Source organism: Mobula hypostoma, chromosome 6 (genome assembly GCF_963921235.1).
Source record: "Mobula hypostoma chromosome 6, sMobHyp1.1, whole genome shotgun sequence".
NCBI classification, from domain to species: Eukaryota; Metazoa; Chordata; class Chondrichthyes; order Myliobatiformes; family Myliobatidae; genus Mobula; species Mobula hypostoma.
Window position 1 is genome coordinate 39,276,548 of NC_086102.1, and position 26,981 is coordinate 39,303,528.

General features: G+C 40.5%; 1 protein-coding gene across 3 annotated transcripts in view; it reads right to left on the reverse strand.

The window, feature by feature from the left end:
- cd247 (CD247 molecule) overlaps positions 1-26,981 on the reverse strand; it is a 123,863-nt gene that overhangs the window by 26,827 nt on the left and 70,055 nt on the right. For all 3 annotated transcript variants that reach the window (XM_063050625.1, XM_063050627.1, XM_063050626.1), the window contains exon 2: positions 5,424-5,527. In XM_063050625.1, coding sequence (XP_062906695.1) covers positions 5,424-5,527 — 104 coding nt within the window. The remainder of the gene's footprint in view (positions 1-5,423; positions 5,528-26,981) is intronic.

The following is a 26,981-nucleotide window of genomic DNA, read 5'->3' on the forward strand; positions in this document are numbered from 1 at the left end:
CAAGAGAAATTAGGGATAGTATCAATTCCAAAGAAGTAGCATACAAATTAGCCAGAGAAAGTGGCTCACCTGAGGACTGGGAGAAATTCAGAGTTCAGCAGAGGAGGACAAAGGGCTTAATTAGGAAGGGGAAAAAAGATTATGAGAGAAAACTGGCAGAGAACATAAAAACGGACTGTAAAAGCTTTTATAGATATGTAAAAAGGAAAAGACTGATAAAGACAAATGTAGGTCCCCTGCAAACAGAAACAGGTGAATTGATTATGGGGAGCAAGGACATGGCAGACCAATTACTTTGGTTCTGTCTTCACTAAGGAGGACATAAATAATCTTCCAGAAGTAGTAAGGGACAGAGGGTCCAGTGAGATGGAGGAACTGAGTGAAATACATGTTAGTAGGGAAGTGGTGTTAGGTAAATTGAAGGGATTGAAGGCAGATAAATCCCCAGGGCCAGATGGTCTGCATCCCAGAGTGCTTAAGGAAGTGGCCCAAGAAATAGTGGATGCATTAGTGATAATTTTTCAAAACTCGTTAGATTCTGGACTAGTTCCTGAGGATTGGAGGGTGGCTAATGTAACCCCACTTTTTAAAAAAGGAGGGAGAGAGAAACCGGGGAATTATAGGCCGGTTAGCCTAACGTCGGTGGTGGGGAAACTGCTGGAGTCAGTTATCAAGGATGTGATAACAGCACATTTGGAAAGCGGTGAAATGATCGGACAAAGTCAGCATGGATTTGTGAAAGGAAAATCATGTCTGACGAATCTCATAGAATTTTTTGAGGATGTAACTAGTAGAGTGGATAGGGGAGAACCAGTGGATGTGGTATATTTGGATTTTCAAAAGGCTTTTGACAAGGTCCCACACAGGAGATTAGTGTGCAAACTTAAAGCACACGGTATTGGGGGTAAGGTATTGGTGTGGGTGGAGAATTGGTTAGCAGACAGGAAGCAAAGAGTGGGAATAAACGGGACCTTTTCAGAATGGCAGGCGGTGACTAGTGGGGTACCGCAAGGCTCAGTGCTGGGACCCCAGTTGTTTACAATATATATTAATGACTTGGATGAGGGAATTAAATGCAGCATCTCCAAGTTTGCGGATGACACGAAGCTGGGTGGCAGTGTTAGCAGTGAGGAGGATGCTAAGAGGATGCAGGGTGACTTGGATAGGTTGGGTGAGTGGGCAAACTCATGGCAGATGCAATTTAATGTGGATAAATGTGAAGTTATCCACTTTGGTGGCAAAAATAGGAAAACAGATTATTATCTGAATGGTGGCCGATTAGGAAAAGGGGAGGTGCAACGAGACCTGGGTGTCATTATACACCAGTCATTGAAAGTGGGCATGCAGGTACAGCAGGCGGTGAAAAAGGCGAACGGTATGCTGGCATTTATAGCGAGAGGATTCGAGTACAGGAGCAGGGAGGTACTACTGCAGTTGTACAAGGCCTTGGTGAGACCACACCTGGAGTATTGTGTGCAGTTTTGGTCCCCTAATCTGAGGAAAGACATCTTTGCCATAGAGGGAGTACAAAGAAGGTTCACCAGATTGATTCCTGGGATGGCAGGTCTTTCATATGAAGAAAGACTGGATGAACTGGGCTTGTACTCGTTGGAATTTAGAAGATTGAGGGGGGATCTGATTGAAACGTATAAGATCCTAAAGGGATTGGACAGGCTAGATGCGGGAAGATTGTTCCCGATGTTGGGGAGGTCTGGAACGAGGGGTCACAGTTTGAGGATAGAGGGGAAGCCTTTTAGGACCGAGGTTAGGAAAAACTTCTTCACACAGAGAGTAGTGAATCTGTGGAATTCTCTGCCACAGCAAACTGTTGAGGCCAGTTCATTAGCTATGTTTAAAAGGAAGTTAGATATGGCCCTTGTGGCTACAGGGGTCAGGGGGTATGGAGGGAAGGCTGGGTTCTGAGTTGGATGATCAGCCATGATCATAATAAATGGCGGTGCAGGCTCGAAGGGCCGAATGGCCTACTCCTGCACCTATTTTCTATGTTTCTATGTAATGCTACAGTTGTTATGGGGGATTTCAACATGCAGGTAGACTGGAGGAATCAGGTTGGTACTGGACCCCAAGAAAGGGAGTTTGTGGAGCCCCTCCGAGATGGATTCTTAGAACAGCTTGTACTGGAGCCTACCAGAGAGAAGCAAATTCTAGATTTAATGTTGTGCAATGAACCGGATTTGATCAGGGACCTCAAGGTAAAGGAGCCATTAGGAGGTAGTGACCATAATATGATAAGTTTTAATCTACAAATTGAGAGGGGGAAGGGAAAATTGGAAGTGTCAGTATTACATTTGAACAAAGGGAACTATGGTGCTATGAGGGGGGAGCTGGCCAAAGTTCAATGGAACAATATGCTAGCAGGGATGACAGTGGAACAGCAATAGCAAGTGTTTCTGGGAATAATGCAGAAAGTGCAGGATCAGTTCATTCCAAAGAGGAAGAAAGATCCTAAGGGGAGGCCATGGCTGACAAGGGAAGTAAAGGACAGTATAAAAATAAAAGAGAAGTATAACATAGCAAAGATGAGCGGGAAGCCGAAGGATTGGGAAACTTTTAAAGAGCAACAGAAGATAACTAAAAAGGCAATACGTGGAGAAAAAAGGAGGTACGAAGGTAAACTAGCCAAGAATATAAAGGAGGATAGTAAAAGCTTCTTTAGGTATGTGAAAAGGAAAAAAATAGTTAAGACTAAAATTGGGCCCTTGAAGACAGAAATGGGTGAAATTATTATGGGGAACAAGGAAGTAGCAGACGAGTTGAACAGGTACTTTGGATCTGTCTTCACTAGGGAAGACACAAACATTCTCCCAGATATAATAGTGGCCAAAGGACCTAGGGTAATGGATGAACTGAAGGATTTATATTAGGCAGAAAATGGTGTTGGATAGACTGTTGGGTCTGAAGGCTGATAAGTCCCCGGGACCTGATGGTCTGCATCCCAGGGTACTTAAGGAGGTGGCTTTAGAAATCATGGATGCATTGGTAATCATTTTCCAATGTTCTATAGATTCAGGATCAGTTCCTGTAGATTGGAGGGTGGCTAATGTTGTCCCAGTTTTCAAAAAAGGAGGGGGAGAGAAAACAGGGAATTATAGACCGGTTAGCCTGACATCAGTGGTGGGAAAGATGCTGGAGTCAATTATGAAAGATGAAATTACAACACATTTGGATAGCAGTAACGGGATCGGTCTGAGTCAGCATGGATTTACGAAGGGGAAGTCATGCTTGACTAATCTTCTGGAATTTTTTGAGGATGTAACTATGAAAATGGACAAGGGAGAGCCAGTGGATGTAGTGTACCTGGACTTTCAGAAAGCCTTTGATAAAGTCCCACATAGCAGACTAGTGGGCAAAATTAGGGCACATGGTGTTGGGGGCAGAGCACTGACATGGATTGAAAATTGGCTGGCTGACAGGAAACAAAGAGTAGTGATTAACAGGTCCCAGTGGGGTACCGCAGTGTTCAGAGCTGGGACCACAGCTGTTTACAACATACATTAATGATTTGGATGAAGGGATTAAAAGTAACATTAGCAAATTTTCAGATGACACAAAGCTGGATGGCAGTGTGAAATGTGAGGAGAATGCAGCGTGACTTGGACAGGCTGGGTGAGTGGACGGATGCATGGCAGATGCAGTTTAATGTGGATAAATGTGAGGTTATCCACTTTGGTGGTAAGAACAGGAAGGCAGATTATTATCTAAGTGGAGTCAAGTTAGGAAAAGGGGAAGTACAACAAGATCTAAGTGTTCTTGTACATCAGTCACTGAAAGCAAGCATGCAGGTACAGCAGGCAGTGAAGAAAGCTAATGGCATGCTGGCCTTCATAACAAGGGGAATTGAGTATAGGAGAAAAGAGGTCCTTCTGCAGCTGTACAGGGCCCTGGTGAGACCACACCTGGAGTACTGTGTGCAGTTTTGGTCTCCAAATTTGAGGAAGGACATTCTTGCTATTGAGGGAGTGCAGTGTAGGTTCACAAGGTTAATTCCCGGGATGGCGGGACTGTCATATGTTGAAAGATTGGAGCGACTGGGCTTGTATACTCTGGAATTTAGAAGGATGAGAGGGGATCTGATTGAAACATATAAGATTATTAAGGAATTGGACACGCTGGAGGCAGGAAGCATGTTCCCACTGATAGGTGAGTCCAGAACCAGAGGCCACAGTTTAAGAATAAGGGGTAGGCCATTTAGAATGGAGTTGAGGAAAAACTTTTTCACCCAGAGAGTGGTGGATATATGGAATGCTCTGCCCCAGAAGGCAGTGGAAGCCAAGTCTCTGGATGCTTTCAAGAAAGAGATGGATAGAGCTCTTAAAGATAGTGGAATCAAAGGTTATGGGGATAAGGCAGGAACTGGATACTGATTGTGGATGATCAGCCATGATCACAGTGAATGGCGGTGCTGGCTCAAAGGGCCAAATGGCCTACTCCTGCACCTATTGTCTAGAACAGAAAGATTTTCTTACTACAAATCTGGCTGAAATTTTTATAATCAAATCACGGTTTGGAGATTTTGCATTTTTGAATTAACAATCTTGGCTAAATTGTTGAAGGAAACTGCCACTTGTACATTTCCAAAAGATAGTGCCTGGAGAATTTCAATTAGATTACTAGAGGTACTCTAATTTATATGCTGAGTTCATGTTCATATGGTGTTAAAATGATAACAAAATAACCAAACGATTTGTGTGAATGTTTTTCACAAAATATCATGCACTAACAAAAAAAGTAACCAGTGATGTTAAAAAGTTATCTCCAAACATTGATTTATCTTGAATAAGTCCTATAACAGAAATTGCAAGTAAGGGAAATTATATGGGGCTAAGGACTAATTATTTAAATTTACACTCCAGCATGCTCTCTCTCCTGAGATTTGCATAACCCCACTTCCATTCTTCATTACACCCTCTTGTCTACATCATTCCCACGCATTGTTCATCCACCCACCAACCAAACTTGTACTACACTCCTCATTCCCCCTTTTCTAGTCTCCTCTTTCTTAATACATGCTCTGTCCCCACCCCAACAATGCCTCACTCCAGAACCAAATGTTCATCACCAAGGTCTGTGTACAATAGGGGCTCACTGAAATTTCCTGTACTAAAAGTTAGAGTTGTTTGTCCAATGACACCTGTTGTCAGTAGGACTTGGTTAATCTGTACAGGTGGTGGATGTTAGTGAGGAATTTTAGTCAAGGATTGTGGTGTTATATGAGTGAGGAACTTGCCCCAAATCTCTGCCTCTCCAGAATGATACTTGCAGCCCACTTTGGGTTGATACCTATAATATAAAACCCTACTTTATCCAAAATTTTGGAAGGAACGCAATGCCATTGGAGTGCCTCCAACCTCTTTCTGTGTGGGTCTTTGGAAGCTGACATATCATATATTTAAATAACTTACCCTTAGTTTAAGGTAGAGAGCAGTGATTATGATTCCATACACAAAGAGAACTCCATCAAGAATGTAACATAGCTTAGGGTCATTCAGGGTCATACTGTCAGCATCTATCAAATTAAAAACAAAAAAGGCTGATCAACCACTTTTCTAATCAATATGTAATGTTCCAATAATGATTCTTCTGTACACAGTCAATAGTTTTCAACAGGTAACCATAATTGCATTTCCTTTCAATACTGAAAGCTGATTGGTGAATGTGATGATTATATTAATAATATTTGGTTCAACACCTGGTTTGATCAGTTGATCATGGTAAAATTGGTGATTGCTAAGCCAGATATAATCTTGGAAAATTTAAAACAGATTACATTTTGCATTTTTCAAAAAGGGTCAGGAGCAAAAAGTATTCTGGGATATTAAAGTGCTTTTCATCATACTGCTGTACTTCCTGGCCTGTTGAATTAACTGGTCTTTCCTATCGTGTGTGCACCCATATGCTGTAATGTCTGATATTGCTCCAATTAGCCTTTATGTTGTGGGTACACTCATTTATACAATTGTTGTCACCAAAAAACTACACCATGTAAAATGTTTGTCACAGTTTACAAAATTAAGCTCCAAAATAACTGAGACAGTATTCTTTACTGTAACAATATGATAGGTTACCACATTGTTCTGTTGTTCCTCCAAGTCACCTGAATATTTCAAATTTAAAATTCTCTTGATCTTGCCCAGGGCTAAATTAGAACTCTCTCATTCTTCATCTACCTTTCTGCAATGATCGTTGGCAGTCATGCTACGCTATCCTCCGGAATACACCCATTGAACATTTATTCACTTTTTCCTCTCTTCCTTTAACTTGCTCCTTAAAACCCACCACACCGATTTAAAAAAAAGATTTGATGACCTTTCTAATATCAAGTTCTTTTGCTTCATGTCCGTTCTGATTGTTTTGCTATGAAGTGGTGGATATTTTACTTTTGGTGTTTGGCAAAGTTATCTGATTTCGTCATGTAGATATTATCCAGTTTTAGAAATAATTGGTCAATTTCAAAACTGCACAAGTCAAACTGTTTCAGAGAAATTATTCCATCCATTGAAGATTGAAATTGAGAAATCTCTATCTACCTAAGAGGCTGGCAGTGAGCCAGAAACTTATGCTGAAGACTGTTTTCTCCAGGGGCCCACGGCTTCTACTAGTGCTCATGTGGTCTCAAAAGATCAGAGCACAAAATGTAGGCTAATGCGAGAAGTGCCGTTGAGAGAAGGCTGCACTTTATAAGGGCCATCCTTCAGATGATATATCAAATGAAGCCCAAGCTGTTAACAGAGTTGGAGAAAGAATTAGGTAAACACTATTTTATAGAATTAACTATTGTGCCCCAATGAATATTTAACTCAATCAAAGTTACTGAATAAACAGATATTCTGACGACTATCACGTTGCTTTTTGTAGAAACCTATTCCCAGAAACTGGGAGTCCTGATTCCTTGCAACCCACGCAGAATGCTGGGAGAAACTCAACAGGTCAGGCAGCATATATGGAAGAGAGTACAGTCGATGTTTCAGGCCGAGAGCCTTCATCAGGACTCATGAAAGATCTGGGCCCAAAACGTCGATGGTACTCTCTTCCATAGATGCTGCCTGGCCTGCTGAGCTCCTCCAGCATTCTGTGTGTGTTGGTTAGATTTCCAGCATCTACAGATTTTCTCTTGTTTGTCCGGATTCCTTCATTACTTCACTGACCGTGGTTCAAGGAGTATTTCGTTAGCTATGAAGTTTTGGCAATATTCAGAAAGGAAATGCTAATTCTTTCTCCAACTCTGTGATATATTTGGCAATTCAAACCATCACTTTTAGAAACTAGGTGTGTTTATTATTTTATTAATTTATCTATTTAGAGATACAGCAGTAACAAGCCCTTCCTGCCCAACAAAACTGCCACTGCCCAATTACACCCATGTGACCAATTGGCCTACTAACCCATGCGTCTTTGGAATATGGGACGAAACTGGAGCACCTGGTGGAAACCCATGTGATCACGGGGTGAACGTACACACTCCTTGTAGATAGTGGTGGGAATTGAAACCAGGTCACTGGCACTATAAAGCGTTACACTAACCGCTACGTTACTGTGCTGCACCCACAATGTGATGATACTCTACTTGATCCAATGAGTTAATTTGTCCAGTAAGGGAAGAGCCACAGGGTACAGCAGAACAGCACCTCCCGATCCCTTAAAACAGGCACAGATCTGACCGAGGATATAAAGCACTGACTACTCCTGTAATGAAGTGCAGTGACCTCTGGGTTGATCCTGCTAGCTCTGTGCTTGCCAGTGTTAATGGGAAATAACATTATACCAAAGCTATTGTGAAATTATAATCAAGAATGGGACATCGTAAAGTGCCTGTCCTACTGTACTGTAAAGACTTCTGTAAGTGGCCAACAGTCTTTCCTTGACTTCCTAACCAGAAGACCACAATCTGTGCAGACTGGTGATAATATCTCCTCCTCGCTTACAGTCAACACTGGCACACCTCAGAGGTGTGTGCTTAGCCCATTGCTCTACTCCCTCTATACCCATGACTGTGTGGTTAGGCATAGTTCAAATACCATCTGTAAATTTGCTGATGATACAACCATTGTTGGTAGAATCTCAGGTGGAGATGAGATGGCGTTAAGGAGTGAGATATGCCAACTAGTGGAGTGGTGTCACAGCAACAACCTGGCACTCAATGTCAGAAAGATGAAAGAGCTGATTGTGAACTTCAGGAATGGTAAGACGAGGAAACACAAACCAATCCTCATAGAGGAATCAGAGGTGGAGAGAGTAACAATTCCAAGTTCCTGGGTGTCAATATCTCCGAGAATCTAACCTGGTCCGAACATACAGTACCGATGCTGCCATAAAGAAAGCAAGACAGCAGCCATGTTTCAATAGCAGTTTGAAGAGATTTGGTTTGTCAACTAAAATACTCATAACTTCTATAGGTGTATCGTGGAGAGCATTCTGACAGGCTGTATCACTTTCTGGTATGGGGGTGCTACTGCACAGGGCTGAAAGAAGCCACTGAAAGTTGTAAAATTAGTCAGGTCTATCTTGGGTATTAGCTTCTGTAATACTCAAGACATCTTCAAGGAGCGGTGCCTCAGAAAGGCAATGTCCATTATTAAGAATCCCATCACCTAGGGCATGCCCTCTTCTCATTGTTCCTGTCAAGAAGAAGGTACAGAAGCCTAAAGGTACACACTCAACGATTCAGGAATAGCGTCACCTCTGCCATATGATTCCAATATGGACAGTGAACCCCTTAACACTACCTCACTTTTAAAAATATATATATTATTTTTGTTTTTGCACTATTTTACTCTATTCAATATATATATTTACTGTAATTGATTTACTTGTTTATGTTTTTCTTTCTATATTTTCATGTATTGCATTGAACTACTGCTGCTAAGTTAACAAATTTCACGCACATGCCGGTGTAATAAACCTGATTCTGATTCACAAAATGGATGCTATTCCATTTCTCTCTGCCCTAAGAAATTTTGTCCTGTCACTGCATTCTTTCTTTCTGCTTCTCTCTTTTCAATCTGACAATAATTGCTCACTATTTGCTTGTTGCAGCAGTCCGCATCAGTATCATGTGGTAAAGCTGACGTGTTTTTTCCAGAAGTTTCTGAAATTAAGGGATCCTTTACAAGATAACAACAAAAGAGTCTACGCAAATAGAGCTTATTTGCCCCTTACAAAATCATGTCTGATCTTCTACCTTAAATATCACATTCCTGACTTGATTCCCATGTCTTTTCCTTCCTTTAATATCTAGATATCTATTAAATACAGAAATTTCTCCTTGTTTCATACCTAAATTTTTTAAAGCTTCCGTTAGTCTTGCGAGACCATGGGTCTGTACCTGGAAAGTCTTCACTCTCCAGGGTGCAGGCCTGGGCAAAGTTGTATAGAAGACCGGAAGTTGCCCATGCTTCAAGTCTCCCCTCTCCATGTCACCAATGTTGTCCAAGGGAAGGGCAAGGGCCGGTACAGCTTGGCACCAGTGTCATTGCAGAGCACTGTGTGGTCAAGTGCCTTGCTCAAGGACACAACACACTGCCTCAGCTGGGGATCGAACTCACGACCTTCAGATCGCTAGTCCAATGCCTTAACCACTTGGCCACGTGCCCACCCTGCCTAAATAGTTTACCCTTTATTGTGAAATGTGGCACCTTCACTTGTTGACAATGCAGGTCTAGCCTACTCAATCACTCCACCATCCGAGGAACAAGTCTGGTGAATCTTTATTACACTCACTCTTTAGCAAGTACGGTATTCCATTTTTTTAAAGTAGAGACCAAAGCTATAAGCAATGTTAGATAGACAGACAGGTAGATAGATAGATAGGTAAACATACTTTATTGATCCCGAGGGAAATTGGGTTTCGTTACAGTTGCACCAACCAAGTGCAATTATATGGAGATTGCACCTGGAACAGTAAGTCCAACCAAGTGCAACTTGGTTGGACTTACTGTTCCGGGTGCAATCTCCATATATAATTGTAGTAAGACATTTTTAGCTTTACATTCAAATCCTCTACCAATTAAGGCATACATATTGTTTGTTTTTATAATTGTGTGCTACACCTGCACATTAGCTTTTTGCAACATGGGTAAAGGACACCCAAGTGTTTGAATCTATCACCCTTTAAAAAGGGAGGAAACTTAGCATTTGTTTTTGCTACCAAAGTGGAGAACCTCACATTTTTTCACTTGCTACTTTCATCTCTTTGTCAGCTTGTTTAACCTGTCTGCATAACCTTGAAGCATCTTGGTTTTCTCATCACCATTCAGACTCCCGCTTAGTTTGGCTTCATCAGAAATCTTGCAAATATTTCATAGTAATAGATTGTCCTGCAGTGAATGTAACATTAGATCCAAGTGTATTCTTTTCACTGAATCAGTTGACAATATGCAGAACCAAGCAAGCATCAAAACAAGAACCGTCAGCATAAGGTAGGGGAAGTGTAGGTGCAGGGGATGTATGTGTTGGGGGTGTACTTCCATTGTGGGCTTCGGGGAGTGATATTACTAGGAAGTTTGGACAATCTGTTAGTCCAGTTGGTGAGCTCAGGAGGGGATTAGCTTTGTGCATGAATGCTAAGGTTGTGAATTTAGCTACCGGTATGAACAGTCTGGCTGCATTTGAGGGAGGAGGCTCCAGGTCAATGCAGGAGAAGGAAAGCAAGGCTTACTGGTAGGGTTAGATGAAGAGGGTGGAAAGGATGGTCAGCAAAGTTGGCTACAGAATCAAATGGCCTGTTTGTGATCTGTGGACTATTATTCTATGTCCTTTATTTTTCTGTTTCTATCAATGCTTTTCACCCTCCTTCAGAGTGGGGAGGAAGCTTCTACAGAAACAGGGATGAGAAAGTCTGAGTTATCAAGTGGCCGCCAAGTGGGTCATTGAACTTCGAAAAGGGAGGAAATCTGTGGTGGAGATGAACTTTAAAAAAGCTCTGAATGTATGTAGTTCTCCACTGAGACGAGATGCTTGCTGTGGAACAAAATACCACCCTATTAGAACATGATTCAAATTGTTTATTTCTAGGTCATTGAATCAAGATCTTCCAGCCTTTTGAAATGGCCTGTCTTTGAGTCCGTCGTAACCCAGCAGCTCAAGTTCTACATACATTCTTTATATTGAAATACTTTTGTATCACCTTTTATTTTATCTGGGGCATAGGCCGCCACCAGCAGCTTCTATACCTCAGATAAATGATGGAACAGAAGAAATTAAAATTAAAAAGAATGTTTTATCCACTAGCTAAAGGCATTACCTAGCATTTACCTCACCAAATGACTATTATTCAAGCAAATCTTGGTTAATATCAAAGTGAAATCAAACCTGGCCATTCAAGAATATCCCAGCAAGAAATTTTGGAAATTATCATGGGAAAAACAACATTGACAATTTTTCCTTGCTTCTCCAAGGAGTGCTGAATCATCATTCATTTACCTTTGAACTTGGAAAAGTACAACTCAGGAGCTGGCCTTCTGCCTTATAACCATGATGTCCATGCAAACTAATCACATCTCTCTGCATGGGGTCTATATACCACCAATCCCTGCCAGTTCACATGTTTATCTAAACATTGCTATCATTTCTGCTTTCACCAATTCCCACAGTAGCACTTTCCAGGTTCCTACCACACTCTGTTAAAAATTCTTGCTGCATAAATCACCTTTAACCTTCCCCCTCTCACCTTAAATCTATGCTCTTGTGTATTCGATATTTCCACCCTGTGGAAAAACACTCTTGACTGTCTACCCTCTCTATGCTTCTCATAATTGTAAATAGTTTTGCCAGGTCACCCATCAACCTTTGATGCCTCAGAGAAAACAATACAATTTCTCCAAACTCTCCTTACAGCTAATACTCTATAATCCAGGCAACATCCTATGAACCTTTTCTGCAAACTCCCTGAAGCTTCCATATCTTTCCTGTAATGTGGTGACTAGATAGTACACCAAAACTTCATACATCTGCAACATGACTTCCTGACTCTTACACTCAACATCTTGACTGATGAAGGCACGTGTGCCATAAGCTGCCTTTACCACCTGATCTACTTTTGTTGCCACTTTTAGGAAGTTATGGATCTGCATCCTGAGATCCCTCAGTGCATCAATGCTCCTAAGGTTCCTGTTATTTATTGTATAGCTTCCTCATGCATTTGGTTTCCAAAAGGACAAAGGACAATACCTCAGACTTTTCCAGGTTAAACTCCATCTGCCATTTCTTTAATCACACTGAATTGGTTTATATCCCGCTGAATCTTTTGATGACCTTTCACATTGTGCCAAGTTTTGTGTCATCTGAAAACTTACTGATCAGCACAAACAACTGGGATCCCAGCATTGATCCTTGTGGAGCACCACTGGTCGTAAATCTCCAGTCAAAGGAACATCCCTTCACTGCTACTCTCTGTCTTCTATAGCCAAACCAGTTTTGAATCAAATCCAGCCTACAAAGTCTGGATGAAATCAATACACTTTAGTCTTTAGGATCAGCTGACCCATGAGGGTCCTTGCCACAGGCTTAGCGAGGTTTACTTTGGGATGGATGAGAACAGATAACAGAAACATTTAGTTCAGAAACTAAGTGAAGAAGTCAGCAATATATTTCTACTTTTTGAAACTAGTTTGTCTTGACCTTAGGAACCAAGGTTGTTGAATACCATAATAATTTGGAATATTTATTTCTGATAGCCTCGTTTAACAAAAGTACCTGCATAGTTCTATCTCTCATTCTAACATTAGTGAAAACCCAATTCTAATTGTTCGTACTATTTTATTATTTGTCCATCAATTTTTCTGTGGCCTAGAAGATCAGTCCAGATGAAGGATCTTGACATGAAACATTTCTCCATAGATGCTGCCTGACTCCCTAAGTCACTCCAGCAGTTTGTTTTCAAATCAAATATGAAAACTTTAATCAACAAGCCAAACTGAACAAATTACAAATAATGTGAAAGATGTTAAGATCATTTGAAACTGGAGATTAAACTGGAAGGTTTAAATTTTTTGAGGCCCATTGTCATTCAGAGAATTTCTGACTTTATTTCTTTCTGTATTAACCACATCTTAGGACGTCCTAACTGCTGCTAAATTTGTTCATTTCGATTAAGTTGTACCCTGTTGATATTTTATAATTTTGCTTACAAAACAGAATAATTTGACTATAAAAATATGATTTTGTGATTCCTCTTTACATTAGTGATGCAGATTATAATTACCACCAGTTACTGATTGCTTGTTTGTCAGGTTCATTAGTTTCAATGTGAGTTTCTGTCTGTGGTGAGCTCCATTTCCGAGAAACTACTATATTGAAAAATACAGACTCAAGTTCCAAAACTGGTTTGGTCATCAATGGAATCTATTTCAGTTTTTTCACTTACGGTGTACAACATCATCTTAATCTCTCCATGGAATAAGCTTTGCTGTATATTTTTTAAAAACTCAGCAAAAGCCATTTCAAATAAGTGTCAATTCTCCTTTCTTTATAAATGGGATATTTTTCACTTCATTGTATGATCGGAACTACTTTCTTACAAAACTGTTCAGCAACTTAATAGAGTTTTTAGAATTAGCCATCCACATCACTTTTTTCTACATTATGCCTCAGATATTTCAAGATCAGTCTTATAGTAAACCACTACATTGAACTGGCCAGAAACAAAAGATTTAGCAGATTGGCCTTTTTTCAGTGACCAGCAGTTCATCTGAACATACAGCTTTCCTCTGTATTTTCTCATTCCTGATACAGTACAGAGCCTCCCCAGCTAACAACTGTTGCTATCTGGGCGATAACTCCCTGGGTTCCTCCCTCATGGGACAACTGCTTGTGACCCAACAGTTCACAAGTCAGAAGTGTGGTTTCTTAGCAATATATTTAAAATAAAACTTAAGCCAACCAAGGCAACACGGAAGAATATAATGTGGCTCATATGAACAAATTGTCCAAATGCAACCTCAATCAAAGCAGTAAGCTAGTCTCGCAAAAGACTCTGTACGTATTTTATCCATAAAAAGCATGCCACATACGATCCTACTAATTACTGCTCAGTTGCCTACAATCAATGCACTGTGATGGAAAACATAAATGACAATACAGTACTTGTTTCTTATTTACTATTATAATCATCATTGCTTGGTTTGGTTTTTGCCGGGTCCAGATGACTCTTAATTTCATTACAGCCTTAATCTGAATATGCACAAGTAGGTTGATTCTTGAGAAGTTAAGAGCATCTGTCCTTGACATAAAGGCAACTTTCAACAAAGCATAGCATCAGGGAGTCAAGGTAAAATTAATCAATAGGAAATCAGGTTATAGGTTGGAACCTTACTTTGCACAGCGGCAAACAAGAGGAAACCTGCAGATGCTGGAATTTCAAGCAACACACATAAAAGTTGCTGGTGAATGCAGCAGGCCAGGCAGCATCTCTAGGAAGAGGTACAGTCGATGTTTCGGGCCGAGACCCTTCATCAGGACTAACTGAAAAAAGAGCTAGTAAGAGATTTGGAAGTGGGAGTTGGGAGGGGGAGATCCAAAATGATAAGAGAAGACAGGAGGGGAAGGGATGAAGCCAAGAGCTGGACAGTTAATTGGCTAAAGGGATATGAGAGGATCATGGGACGGGAGGCCTAGGGAGAAAGAAAGGGGGAGGGGGGAAGCCCAGAGGATGGGCAATAATGGATGGGGTACGAGGGGGAGGTGGGGCATTAACGGAAGTTAGAGAAGTCAGGGCCCCAGACAGTCCTTCCAGGTGAGGCGACACTTCACCTGTGAGTCAGCTGGGGTGATATACTGCGTGCGGTGGTCCCGATGCGGCCTTCTATATATTGGCGAGACCCGACGCAGACTGGGAGACCGTTTCGCTGAATACCTATGCTCTGTTTACCAGAGAAAGCAGGATCTCCCAGTGGCCACACATTTTAATTCCACGTCTCTTTCCCATTCTGATATGTCTATCCATGGCCTCCTCTACTGTAAAGATGAAAACACACTCAGGTTGGAGGAACAACACCTTATATTCCGTCTGGATAGCCTCCAACCTGATGGCATGAACCTTGACTTCTCTAACTTCCGTTAATGCCCCACCTCCCCCTCGTACCCCATCCGTTATTGTCCATCCTCTGGACTTCCCCCTCCCCCTTTCTTTCTCCCTAGGCCTCCCACCCCATGATCCTCTCATATCCCTTTTGCCAATCAACTGTCCAGCTCTTGGCTCCATCCCTCCCCCTCCTGTCTTCTCCTATCATTTTGGATCTCCCCCTCCCCCTCCCACTTTCAAATCTCTTACTAGCTCTTCTTTCAGTTAGTCCTGACGAAGGGTCTCGGCCTGAAACGTCGACTGTACCTCTTCCTAGAGATGCTGCCTGGCCTGTTGCGTTCACCAGCAACTTTGATGTGTGTTGCTTTCCACAGAGGCAGATGGCTTTAGTTGTGAACAGTAAGACCAAAACAACATTCAGGCACGGGCTGATATGTGGCAACTAGTATTAATGAAGACATTGAAAATTTTCAACAAGAGAAAGTTTTAGCATATCTCCTTGACATTCAATGGCGTAATCATCCCCATCTGTCTCCATCAAAGATATTTGGGGTCTCATTGACTAGAAACTGGACATTCAATATATATATATGCTATAGGTACGTTAATTAGCGATTCATCTCCCCCATATTTTTCCTCACTGACACTTGGTGGAGAGAGTTTGTACTGTCTATAACCCAAATGTTATTCTCCAAGTTCACTTCAACAGCACTTCTCACAATTATACACCTCTTTGAGGGACATGGCCAGCAGGTTCCCCTCAAAGTCACATACCAAACTGCCTTTGAAACACATCATCCAGAGGATGAGCTGCTGTCTTCAATGCAAACTTGAAAAACAGCTCTGCATCATCCATCTGGGCACAAATGCAATCTTTGGGACTCAATACTGAATTCAACAATTTTGAATAATGTGTTTCCTGTACAAAACAAGGTTACCCATCTATAATATTAAGATTTTCTCTCTCCACAAATACTGTTTGATCTGTTGGGTGGTTCCAACATTTCCCTTTCAATTTCAGGTTTCAACAATAGCGCTAATCTGCATTGCACAGTTTTGGACATTTTTTCTCACTCTAACTGCTGTTATTAATTGATTAACTAGACTCCTATATGACCATTGGGATCATCTGGTTGACCCCAGTCTTACTTTATAAGGGATATTCCCTATGTCCCATCCATCAGAGATATTTCTCTTGTCCAATCCATCAGTTTGCTTTACAACTATAAATTCATTTATTTTCTCTCCTGGTTCTGAAGCTTCTCTTTCCCAGATGCTGCCTGACCTACTAAGCATTTCCAGCATTTTAGGATTTTATTCTGGATTTTCAGCAGTTACAATTTGTTGACTTCCAGCTACCTTGCTATAGTCGTGAGATTGTTCCTAAGATAGGGTAGACAATGCTGTTCTTAAGGCAGAGTTGATTTTTATACCAATTCAACGTAACCTTCTAACTTTTAAATTTCTTTCTGATGTTTTTACGCTGTGTATGCCATTTATGTCTTTTAGCAGCCTTCTTAGCATCCATTTCTTCATCAAAGAGCGCTCAAAATCTTATCTACTGTATATCCACCAGACATCAACTGCTGTACATCTTGCTACAATTAGAAATAATTCCACTGAGTTTCTTTGCTCTTTGCCCAAGTGTTATCATTCTCTGCATGAAATTCTCCATTACTTGCCTTTTCACTATTTACACTTTTTGTCAACTATATCTGTTAAATTACGACCAGTGTACAAAATTATAAAACTGACCTCAGAGGGATAGTGTTGGATACTGAAAAATAACAATCGTGCTTGCTTTCTATAAGCCACTTACCCACACAGCCATTGGCACTGGTGGGATTCAATTTTATTGAAAAGTCTGTCATGTGGTGTGTTATGAAATACCATTTGAAAGCTGACACACAATAAATATGATCAAAATGTGATTGTAGAAGGTATATTTAGTAAGTTTGCAGGTGACATAAGTTTTGATGCTACTGTATAACGTGAAGCTACAGAAATGTGGCCAACCAGCTTCTCACAACAGGTTTTGAATCATGGGACAATTAGAGAAGCTGATCGTGGACTAGTGTGGGATCCAATAGCTGGGCCAGCCATTCAGTCTGAGCTCTCTGGTAGGTGCCAGTGACCACAATGTAGGTCCATTGATGAATGATTTAACCTAAGCATGTATTCAGGGAAGGAGTGAAATAGAGAGGCAGACTGATTGGAGACTCAGTTTCCTACCTCTACCTCACTTGTAGAGTTGCATTCAAAGCTTCCCCAAAACTCATTATCCTTTGAAGCGACTAGTAGTAGTCCTCCTACCTTGCCATTCCATTGGTTCAGCTGAGAGAAGCTTCTGGAAGGTCACAGCAGGGATATAATTACCACCACACACCCTTTCAGCAAGTCAGAGCATTGATGACTCTACCCCAGTGGTTAGCAGTGAAGAACCGCAGTTGATGATGTGAGGGCCTCAGCCCATGGAGACATCCACTGAGGGCTCCAACCAAGAGAGTGAAGATGTCAGCAGAATCTTCTGAAGCAGGAAACCAATGTTTATGAAGACAAGAGAAACCCAAACTCTGTGAAACCAGTGAGATGTCTGCAACCATTCCAAAGCATAATGGACAGTGCTTGGGCCTCTGACAGACAGAGCTTAAGTTGGAATTGCATGATGAAGTACATAAATGTACGGGTGCGTTTGCACTGAGATCTGACCCATCTCCTTTTGATTGCTCAGGCACCTGGTAAAACACACTTCAAGAGTGATTGACCACAGTGTTCAGAAAATGTACTAGCAATAGAACAAGCAACACCCTCAAAATGCTGAAAGAACTCTGCAGGCCAGGCAGCATCTACGGAAAAGAGTATAGTCAACATTTCAGGCCGAGACCCTTCATCAGGACTGGAGCTGACTCCTCATCTTTTTTCCCATGGACCTGACGAAGGGTGTCAGCCCAAAACATTGACTGTACTCCTTTCCATAGATGCTGCCTGACCTGCTGAGTTCCTCCCGCATTTTTTGTGTGTCGCTTGGATTTCCAGCATCTGCTGGTTTTCCCTTGTTTGTGATTAGCACCAGGTCAATTGAAAAGATGGTCAGAGAAATGGTGAATGGAGTTTAATTCTGAAAAATGTGAGGCATTACACTTGATAGTACAAATAATGCTGAATGAATGGTGAAGTGTGGAGGCTTTGGAGAGGGTGCAGAAGAGGTTTACCAGGATATTGCCTAGATTAGAGAGTATTAGATATAAGGAGAGGTTGGACAAACGTGTACAGGGACAGGCAGGGTATTGGGGGATGGGACCCATGTGCAGGCAGGTCGGATTAGTTTAGATTGACATCATGGTTAGTGTAAACATGGTGGGTGAAGGACCTTTCCTGCAATGTTTTGCTTTTGTTCTATGATAGAGATAGAGGGTGTGCTGCTCAAGATATCAAACCTAGCCAGGGCTTTTAATTAAGCCAAGTCTAGACTTTGTGTCTACAACAGGTTAAACTCCCTCCCATGCCTCACCACTCCCAACTCTCTCCATATTTCTCTTTAACAGCCAGAGTTGGAACTGAAGCCTTTTAATTCCATCCTGTACCTTGAGTCAAGTTTGAGTATATTTCTTCACTCCTGTGCCTCACTTCAGTAGCCATGGTACACAGTACAAAGCCTGTGTATTAATATATATACTTCCCAATTTCTTTTAAGCAGCATTTCTACCCCAAATATTCCACATTTTGTGCTGTTTTGTTGTCCCTACTTTGCACTTGCTATGTCTTTTTTTGATATTTTTGCCACTGTTGTTTTTTAAAAAATTATCACAGACTTTCTGCAGTTTATTTTTAGCTCTGTGTGTCTTCGAAAATGACAAAAATACAACACAAGGATGCATGGCCACAAAATGTTTAATGTCCTTCGAACCTAGTCAAGTTCAATATGTGCATCAAATCTCGTCTCTCAACAAGTGCACACTCTACTCCACCTAATGCACCTCACATTGACCGGGACCATTATCTAAAGTTCTCATGTTCCACCCACATGAAGCTTACAGCATCTACACCAATGAAGCAGAGGTAGCAGATTTTGCAGATAAATTTCCAGACATATGCCAACACATTTTGTCTTCTGTTGCAATCAACTGCCAAACCATTACCTCAAGAGGAGACCAACCAGATCCAAAAAACTCTCTCCTCTTGAGAACAGAGCATTGTGGCAGATGCTGCTGTGCACTTCCCAGCCTTTCTCCTCATTGCTTTTCCCTCAAGCTGCAAATGGTATGGGCATGTATCACACACCTGCTCCCCTTCAGCAGGTTATGTTGAGCTCTATTTCATGTAGATTCAGAGAGGAAATCAAGGTGGACAAATTATATAGTGGGGCCAACAAAGGGCCCTGATGAGATAGGATAGTTCAGTACATGGGGGGAAAAAGCTACTATTGAAAGGGAAATGGGTAGGTGTCATTGTGGCTCTTTCTGGCCCTACCAAAAAGCTGAAGAATAGAGGGAAACTCCTGGAACTAAGAAGAAGTAAAAATGGACAAGACCTGTGTGATAGTTAGCAAATGTTCAGAGAGCACAATGGCTAATGCAAGAACAGCATGCGAAGGGTAAGATTTGCAGGAGGCAACTGAAATATTCAAAGAAAGATGTGATATTTTTAATAAAAAGAATGTACAACTGCTGTGTAGAATGTAAAAATTTGTATATAGGTTATGTAAAGAATCAGGAAAAGTGTTATATCAACTCAAGACTGAATTATCAGATCAGACAGGAGAGAGATGAAGCAGGAAATAGACTGGAGAAAAGGTGTAATTATTTAGAAGCATAGGTAGCTGAGTTACAGCATAAAGTGGAGAAGCAACATGAATAAGAGATTAAGTAAGAGAGAGAAGAAACAATAAACAGAGATAAGGTGCAGTTGTTTAGAACTCAGATATTAAGGGGGCAAGATCCGTGCAGTAAGCTATTTGGTTAGAGGTGGACACCTTCCAAATGTTCTACATAGAGGCCAGGAGACACTTTTAAAGCAACATTTTAGCAAAAAGGTAAGCAGACTGCAAACTGAAAAGTCTGCAAGAAAAGTTGTGTTCATACATAAACTAGATTATCCCAAGATCATCTATAAGAAGAATTTTTCTTTTGTAATATTTTATGTTATTTTACACTGTATTAGTTTTTAAGTGTGTGAATCAAGTGTCTGGGGGTCTTGACTAGCTTTTTCCCACTCAGGCAAATTCAGGGCCAAACACAGAGCAGGAAAGACTAATTGCATTGCATCCGCTACCTTCACAGGTCCTTAGCCACTGGGAGAACATCGTATCTTCCTCTTCTTTGGCATTCCCTTGGAATCTACATTGAACTTCATCCACTATGTTTCTGAAGGTTTGAGATGGCTGACATCCAAAATGAAACCACAGACTTTTCCAAAGATGGGAGGTAGTTTGTTCATTAGTGATGTAGTTCACAAGATCATTCAATGTCATGTTGTGCTTGGACATGGATCACTATATTTCCTGAGAAGCAACCATTCAATTTAAGCTTCTTCTAACTACAAGCACATTACAATCAATATTCCCCTGTCTGCACAACTGTAAAGATCTCCCAGTGATCTCCTCCTTCTCTTCCTCGTTCCTTCTCCCAGCTTTTCCCTGCCAACATTATTGCCAAAAAGTGAAGGACACAACAGACTACTAAAAATCTGGTGTAGTTGCTCTGTATTGCAAGTCACTTCCAGAATCCCTCATGCAGAGGGAGCATTCATAATGGGCACCAAATGCTTGCCAACTGAAGCTGTGTTGATGGAAAACGTTCTTTATATCTGCTTTTCCTCTCATAAGAGACTTCAGGTTGGAGAGAAAAGACAGCTGGTGATCCCTTGACAAAAAATTCCCTTTAGCCTGGCGTAGTGCTCAAAGTGTACATTCAGAAAGGACTTGTAGCTTGTAGGCACCATTTCTGCTTCCCATGTCTTACACGAATCATTCTTTTCCTCTGGTCAAATTCCTTACTGAGGGACTGATTCCCTTTCACCTCCTGAATAACTCTACATTCTTCTCTGAGGCCTTCCAACAGGTGTAAATCAAGTGAAATATTTCTTACATTATTGGGAGTCGTGTGCCTAAAACGTCTACTGTAACTATGCACAGAAGAGGTAAATAAAATTCTCTTGACTTAAGGATAAATAAAATCCCCATAACTTCTTTTATGTAACAGTAAACTGGGAGAAATTAACACCCCCAGCACTGGCCTGGAAGAGCATAGACACTCACTGTATGGGGCACAGACTGTCATTGGCTAAAACTGACTTATTGGATCAGCAGATTTCCCTCAAGCGTTACTCTGCTGGTTAATGTAGGCATACTCTCAGAAAGAGCAACCTGATATAGCCTCTTGTTCCCTTGATTTCTCTCTCCTGGTACACTCTCCTCCTCTGTTAGTCTTCTACTGGTCTTGTATTTCATTTTAAAGGCCTAATGATACAAAGGTTCTTTTCTCAATAAATGCTTACCTAAGCCACAGCACTGCCCATGGAACAATGGAACTGCTGACAGTGTGCACAACTACCACATGTTTAATCCTAGCATCAACAATGCCACAAGCCAACAAGAATCCCTTCCAACAACACAAGCTGGGAGTCTTAAGCTGCTGAAACCTGCATTAGTCAGATTCTCACAGTTCAGTTTGGTGCTATTGGCATCAAATACACCTCGCATAAGGATTTCGTGCATTACCATTCTGACCAACTTTCTGAATGTGAGCATTGAGGAAAGAATGTGTTGTTGTGACTTTTACTAAACCCCCAGATCCTGGAGCATTCATTCCCCATTCACCAATATTTTATTCCTCGAGTTTGGGAAGGCGAGCCAATTATTACTACAGAATGAATAATAATGGAATAATTCTAACCTTAGACTTGTATCAGAAATGAGATATATTCAAACCTAGTGTTTAGGAAGCTGGGCATTTCATATTATTAAGCTTATTCTGTCTGCATAAATAATTTAATAATGTGTCAGATCCTTGGTTCCTCAGATTAAAAAAGTAAAAACACAAAAAATGTGAAAGATAAATGATTTTGATATAGTTAAATGGAACATTTTGCCTAGAATTACACATATATCTCATATTTAAACTTTACAGTAAGTTTAACTTTTGTGTAAGCTGTCGGGTAAGTGAAGCATTCTTCCTTTGAATATGAAAGACGACATACAACAAAGAACATATAGCACAGTACAGGCCCTTCGGCCCATGATGTTGTGCTGACCCTTTAACCTACTCTACTTTTCTCTCCTATCTAGCCCTCCAGTTTTCTTTCATCCATACGCCTATCTAAGAGTCCCTAATGTATCTGTTTCTACCATCACCCTTGGCGGTGTGTTCCATGCATCTACCACTCTCTGTGTAAAACAAAAACCTACCTTTGACATCCCCCTATACTTTCCTCCAAACACTTTAAACTTATGCCCCTTCATGTTAACCATATCTGTCCTGGGAAAAAGTGTCTTGCTGTCCTCTTTATCAATGCCTCTCATCATTTTGTACATCTTCTGCCAAGTCACCTCTCATTCTCCTCCTTCCCATAGAGAAAAGTCCTAGCTTGTTCAGCTTACCCTCATAAGAAATGCTGTCTAATCCAGGCAGCATCCTGGTAAATCTTCCCTACACGTCTTTCCTATAATGACCAGAACTAAACCCAATACTCCAAGTGTGGTCTAACCCGAGTTTTATAGAGCTGCAACATTACATTGTGGCTCTTGATCTCAGTCCCCTGACTAATGAAGGCCGACACCATTAGTCTTCTAAAGTATCCTATCAACTTTGAGGATGTGAACCCCAAATTCCTCTGTTCCTTCACATTGTTAAGAATCCTGCCTTCAAGTTCGACCTTCCAAAGTGAATCACTTCACAACTTTCTGATTGTTGCTTCTCAGTCCAGTTCTGCATCTTATCAATGTCCCATTGTAATCAACACCAACCTTCTACGCAAATCCCGACACCACATGCCTTCATGTTATCTACAAACTCACTAACCCACCCATCCACTTCCTCATCCAAGTCATTCATAAAAATCATAAACAGCAGTTGTCCCAGAACAGATTCACCAAACCCCAGGGAGAATATGCTCCATCTGCTACCACCCTCTACTTTCTGTGGGCAAACCAATTCTGAATCCACACAGGCAAATTTCACTCGATCGTATACCTCCTGACTTTCTGACTAAGCCTACCATGGGGAACCTAGTCAAATGCCTTACTAAAATCCATGCATACCATACCCTCTACTCTGCCTTCATCAGCTTGTTTTGTCACTTTCTCTAAGAATTCAATCATGAAAGATCATTATTAGGAGAGAGTGTCAATCGATAACACAACTAAAAGAGTGGAGCTAATTCTGTGAACTATGGTCCTTTCAAGATACACTCAATATTCAGATTTCATGGTCAAATAATGTAGTTTACTTAAAATAAAGTAGATTGAATGAAACTGGTGGGCTGACTAGTTAGTTCACATATATTATTTACTTTAAGACTGTCATCATCCATAATCCTTTTATTCTGCCATTCTTTTGGTATTCTGACACTAAATTATTAAAAGATATGTAAATTGGAAACTGAAATATATTTTCCTATGCACATTGGGAAAATGAATTAGAAAAAAATAATCAGGATTTCAAAGAATTCTTGATATGTTCATCACATCAGAAAGATGCCCAAGAGAGTTTCTGTTGCTTTTTTTGCATTAAAGGAATGACCGAAAATGTATACAAATTGAAAATTTATTCAGGTCAACAGTGTATCTCCTCATTCTACATTCCAAAAGAGAGCATCCCAGTCACTTTGACTTTAATAGAAGCATTTTCTATTTCTACAGTAAAGAAAAGATGTGGAAGAAAATTCTGAATAAAGGGTTAACATATCTGAGTTTCTAGCACTCTGCACTTCCCTTCAATTAGCAATATGCCTCATGCTGGCATTAGTGCATGGCACAGCTGCATAAACAAGGTGAAGGCAATGAAGGTTGTACAGGACTCTGGGCTGTAAAAGTTTCTGACAATTAAAGTGTCCTAGTTTTCACCTTACCTGGGGTACTAACATATATACCAAATTATACCTTTGTACTTTAATGACATTGCATCTAAGGGTTTAATGAACTATCTATATATCATAAATAAAGATTCACCATTTGGCCTGGGTTCCCAGCATGCTTGAAATAATCTAACTTAGTTTCAAGGATGTTTAACAACCTATCTCTCTGTGTTGCAGGCAGACAAGAGACTGTTACTGGCATTTTCGTGGGAATTGAAAAGGAAAACAGAATTGAACTTTTTTTAAACTTTGATGTAATTGACTTTCTGTGTCATGCTATGACTAATGTTCTTTGGAAGACTTGATGGTTGCACTGTTTGCGAGTCATTCTTCCCTTATTCATGAATAAAGGTACTCTCTAGTCACTTCAAAGTCTGTAACCAACTTTAATTGAATTTCCTTAGCGAGTTAATTTCCCTAACAAAAGATTACCCTTAATGTTTCAGAGCTTAGATCAAAGTTGTCCAATTTCATCCATTAACCATGAAGTGAGGAAGAGGGAAAATGAAAATTATATCTGAACGATATTCAGGAAAACCAAAGATAGGCCATTTATGAAATAATATGTTAACAGAGTTTTAAGAACTGGAAAAGATGCTGAATGGTTATGATAAGCTTCTGTAAGAAAATAAAACTAGCAAAACAGGTATCCGGATGTAGTAGATCTGGATTTTCAAAAGGCATTTGATAAAGTTTTATAAAAAAAATTATTAATTGAAATAAAAGCCTGCAACAGGATAGAGAACTTGTTAAAGAACAAGAAACACGGACAGCAGAAATGAACAGATCCTATATTTAAAGATTATGTTAGTGGCTTGGGTCTATGAAACACAATTTCAAAATTGGCAGATGAAACAAAATCTACAAATACAGTAAACAGTGAGATAGTGATCAGCTTGTCAATGAGAGAATGGGAGCAGTCAGAAAATGAGAACATAGACAAAAGTTTATTGTGGGTTTTTCCCCCTTTTTATGCCTTTTCTTCTCCTCTGGATGTGGAACACATGCCCAGCTTGTCTATGGGACATGTCCTTCTGTCTCCTGCTGGCTCCTGCTCAAGTCTTCCTTCTGCCATTTTGAATACTAGCTATCTCTTCACCTCTTCTGTTTCTTTCCAGCCAAGATGAAGGCCTCAACCCAAACATCAACTGTATATATCCCTCCATAAATGTTGCCTGACTAATTGAGTTCCTCCAGTGGTTTGTGTGTTGCTACATTTTTTCTATGTTCCTTTGCCTACATTCTCACTCTCTCAGTGCTCCCATTCACTGATTGACTTGCTAACCCTGTTAACAGCCTATCCCCATGGTCATACTCCCTCCCCATCTGATCAGTACCATACTTAATACTTGTGCTTCCCACTAAGAGGACCTTTCAGTAGGTGTGTTTGTTCAGTTTCATTTCTGCCCTGTTCAGAATCTGATTATGTGGAAAAAGCGCTTGCAGTTGCCCATGTGCTGTAAGTGAGCTTAAAAATATTTTGACATTGCGAGATGGGTAGACTGAGGAACAGACAAAATAACTTTTTCCAGTTGCTGCTATTGGTTTCTTCAATAACAATGTAAACTGGAGAAAGAATAGCGCCATTACGCAAATGCAAGACTTAGCCTAGAAAGTTTGCTGCTAAAAATCTCCTCGCCCAAACTATCATTTCACCTAGAGTAACAAAATGGTACAAACCAACATTAGGGAATTTAGCTCTTTAGAACAACTGTATACAAGCAGTGTCCTTGAACAATGAAACTGGTGTATGATATATCCAGAGAGCAATGACGACTGGCATTAATATGACCATGAGGAATCCAAGAAATAAGAAATGGAAAAACCATAGACAAGATACAAGATTGCTCAGTGCAAAACCACCTATCAACATCCGATAGACAAGAAAACAATATCAAACCTTGGCTATTATTATGTACTTTATATTTCAATAATATTTGAGTTATTTTATATAGTTTGATTAAGCATTCTCGTTCTAAAAATTAGGTATAGGTTATATGTAAAAATACATTAATTGCATATGTCAACACACTACCACGTGATACACGTGTGCCTTGCTTAAAGTAAACTCAAAGTTAGACCAGAATTCCTTGACTCCTGTGTCTTCCTTTGAATTAGTTTAATGTTTTGAAGGTATAAAACGCAACATTAGTGACAAGGATGGGACAAGGATAACCTCTGGTTGATAAACATATTGGACCAAGGAAGATCCATGCTATTCAGAAGAATCATGGAAGTGACGAAAGCCATGGTCCAACTACATCAGTTCTTGTAGACAACATATCTGAGAAAGCTTCTGATATGTTAATCAGGCAGTTACTTGTAAAAAATGGCTTGGTTTTAAGCTGGAAGAGAACTCAAAGAGCTTCAGGAAAGTTGCAGGTATTCAGCTTTTGCGAGTGTAAAGAACCAGAATCTACCCTGCGCACATTAAGGTTATTGCATGAACTTCAAGTGAGAGGCCAAAAGCTATTGTAAAAGTGGATGTAAAGACCAAATCCAAACTGGATGATCAGAAAGCCAAAAAGAAAGGAGTCAATGGAGATACAAAAATGGAGGAATCATCAGATGATGTTGTGAATAAGGAAACCAAGAGGAGAGATCAGATCATAAAGGGGGCAATAGAAGAATTAATAAGAAAATACTCCAGTTTACAAAATGCATCTTCACAAGATCGAGTTGCACAAACTGGAAGAAGATGAGAAAAGGAAAAGAAAGATGTCCAGAGCTATCAGATCCACTTCCTGTGTTTCAGAGTCAACTCCTACAATCACCACGGAGATGGCCCCAGAACCTGATATTGTTTCACAGCCACATGTCTCTTCTGCCAAGCAGAGTGATGCCCTTTGTCAGGAAAGACATATGCAATTAA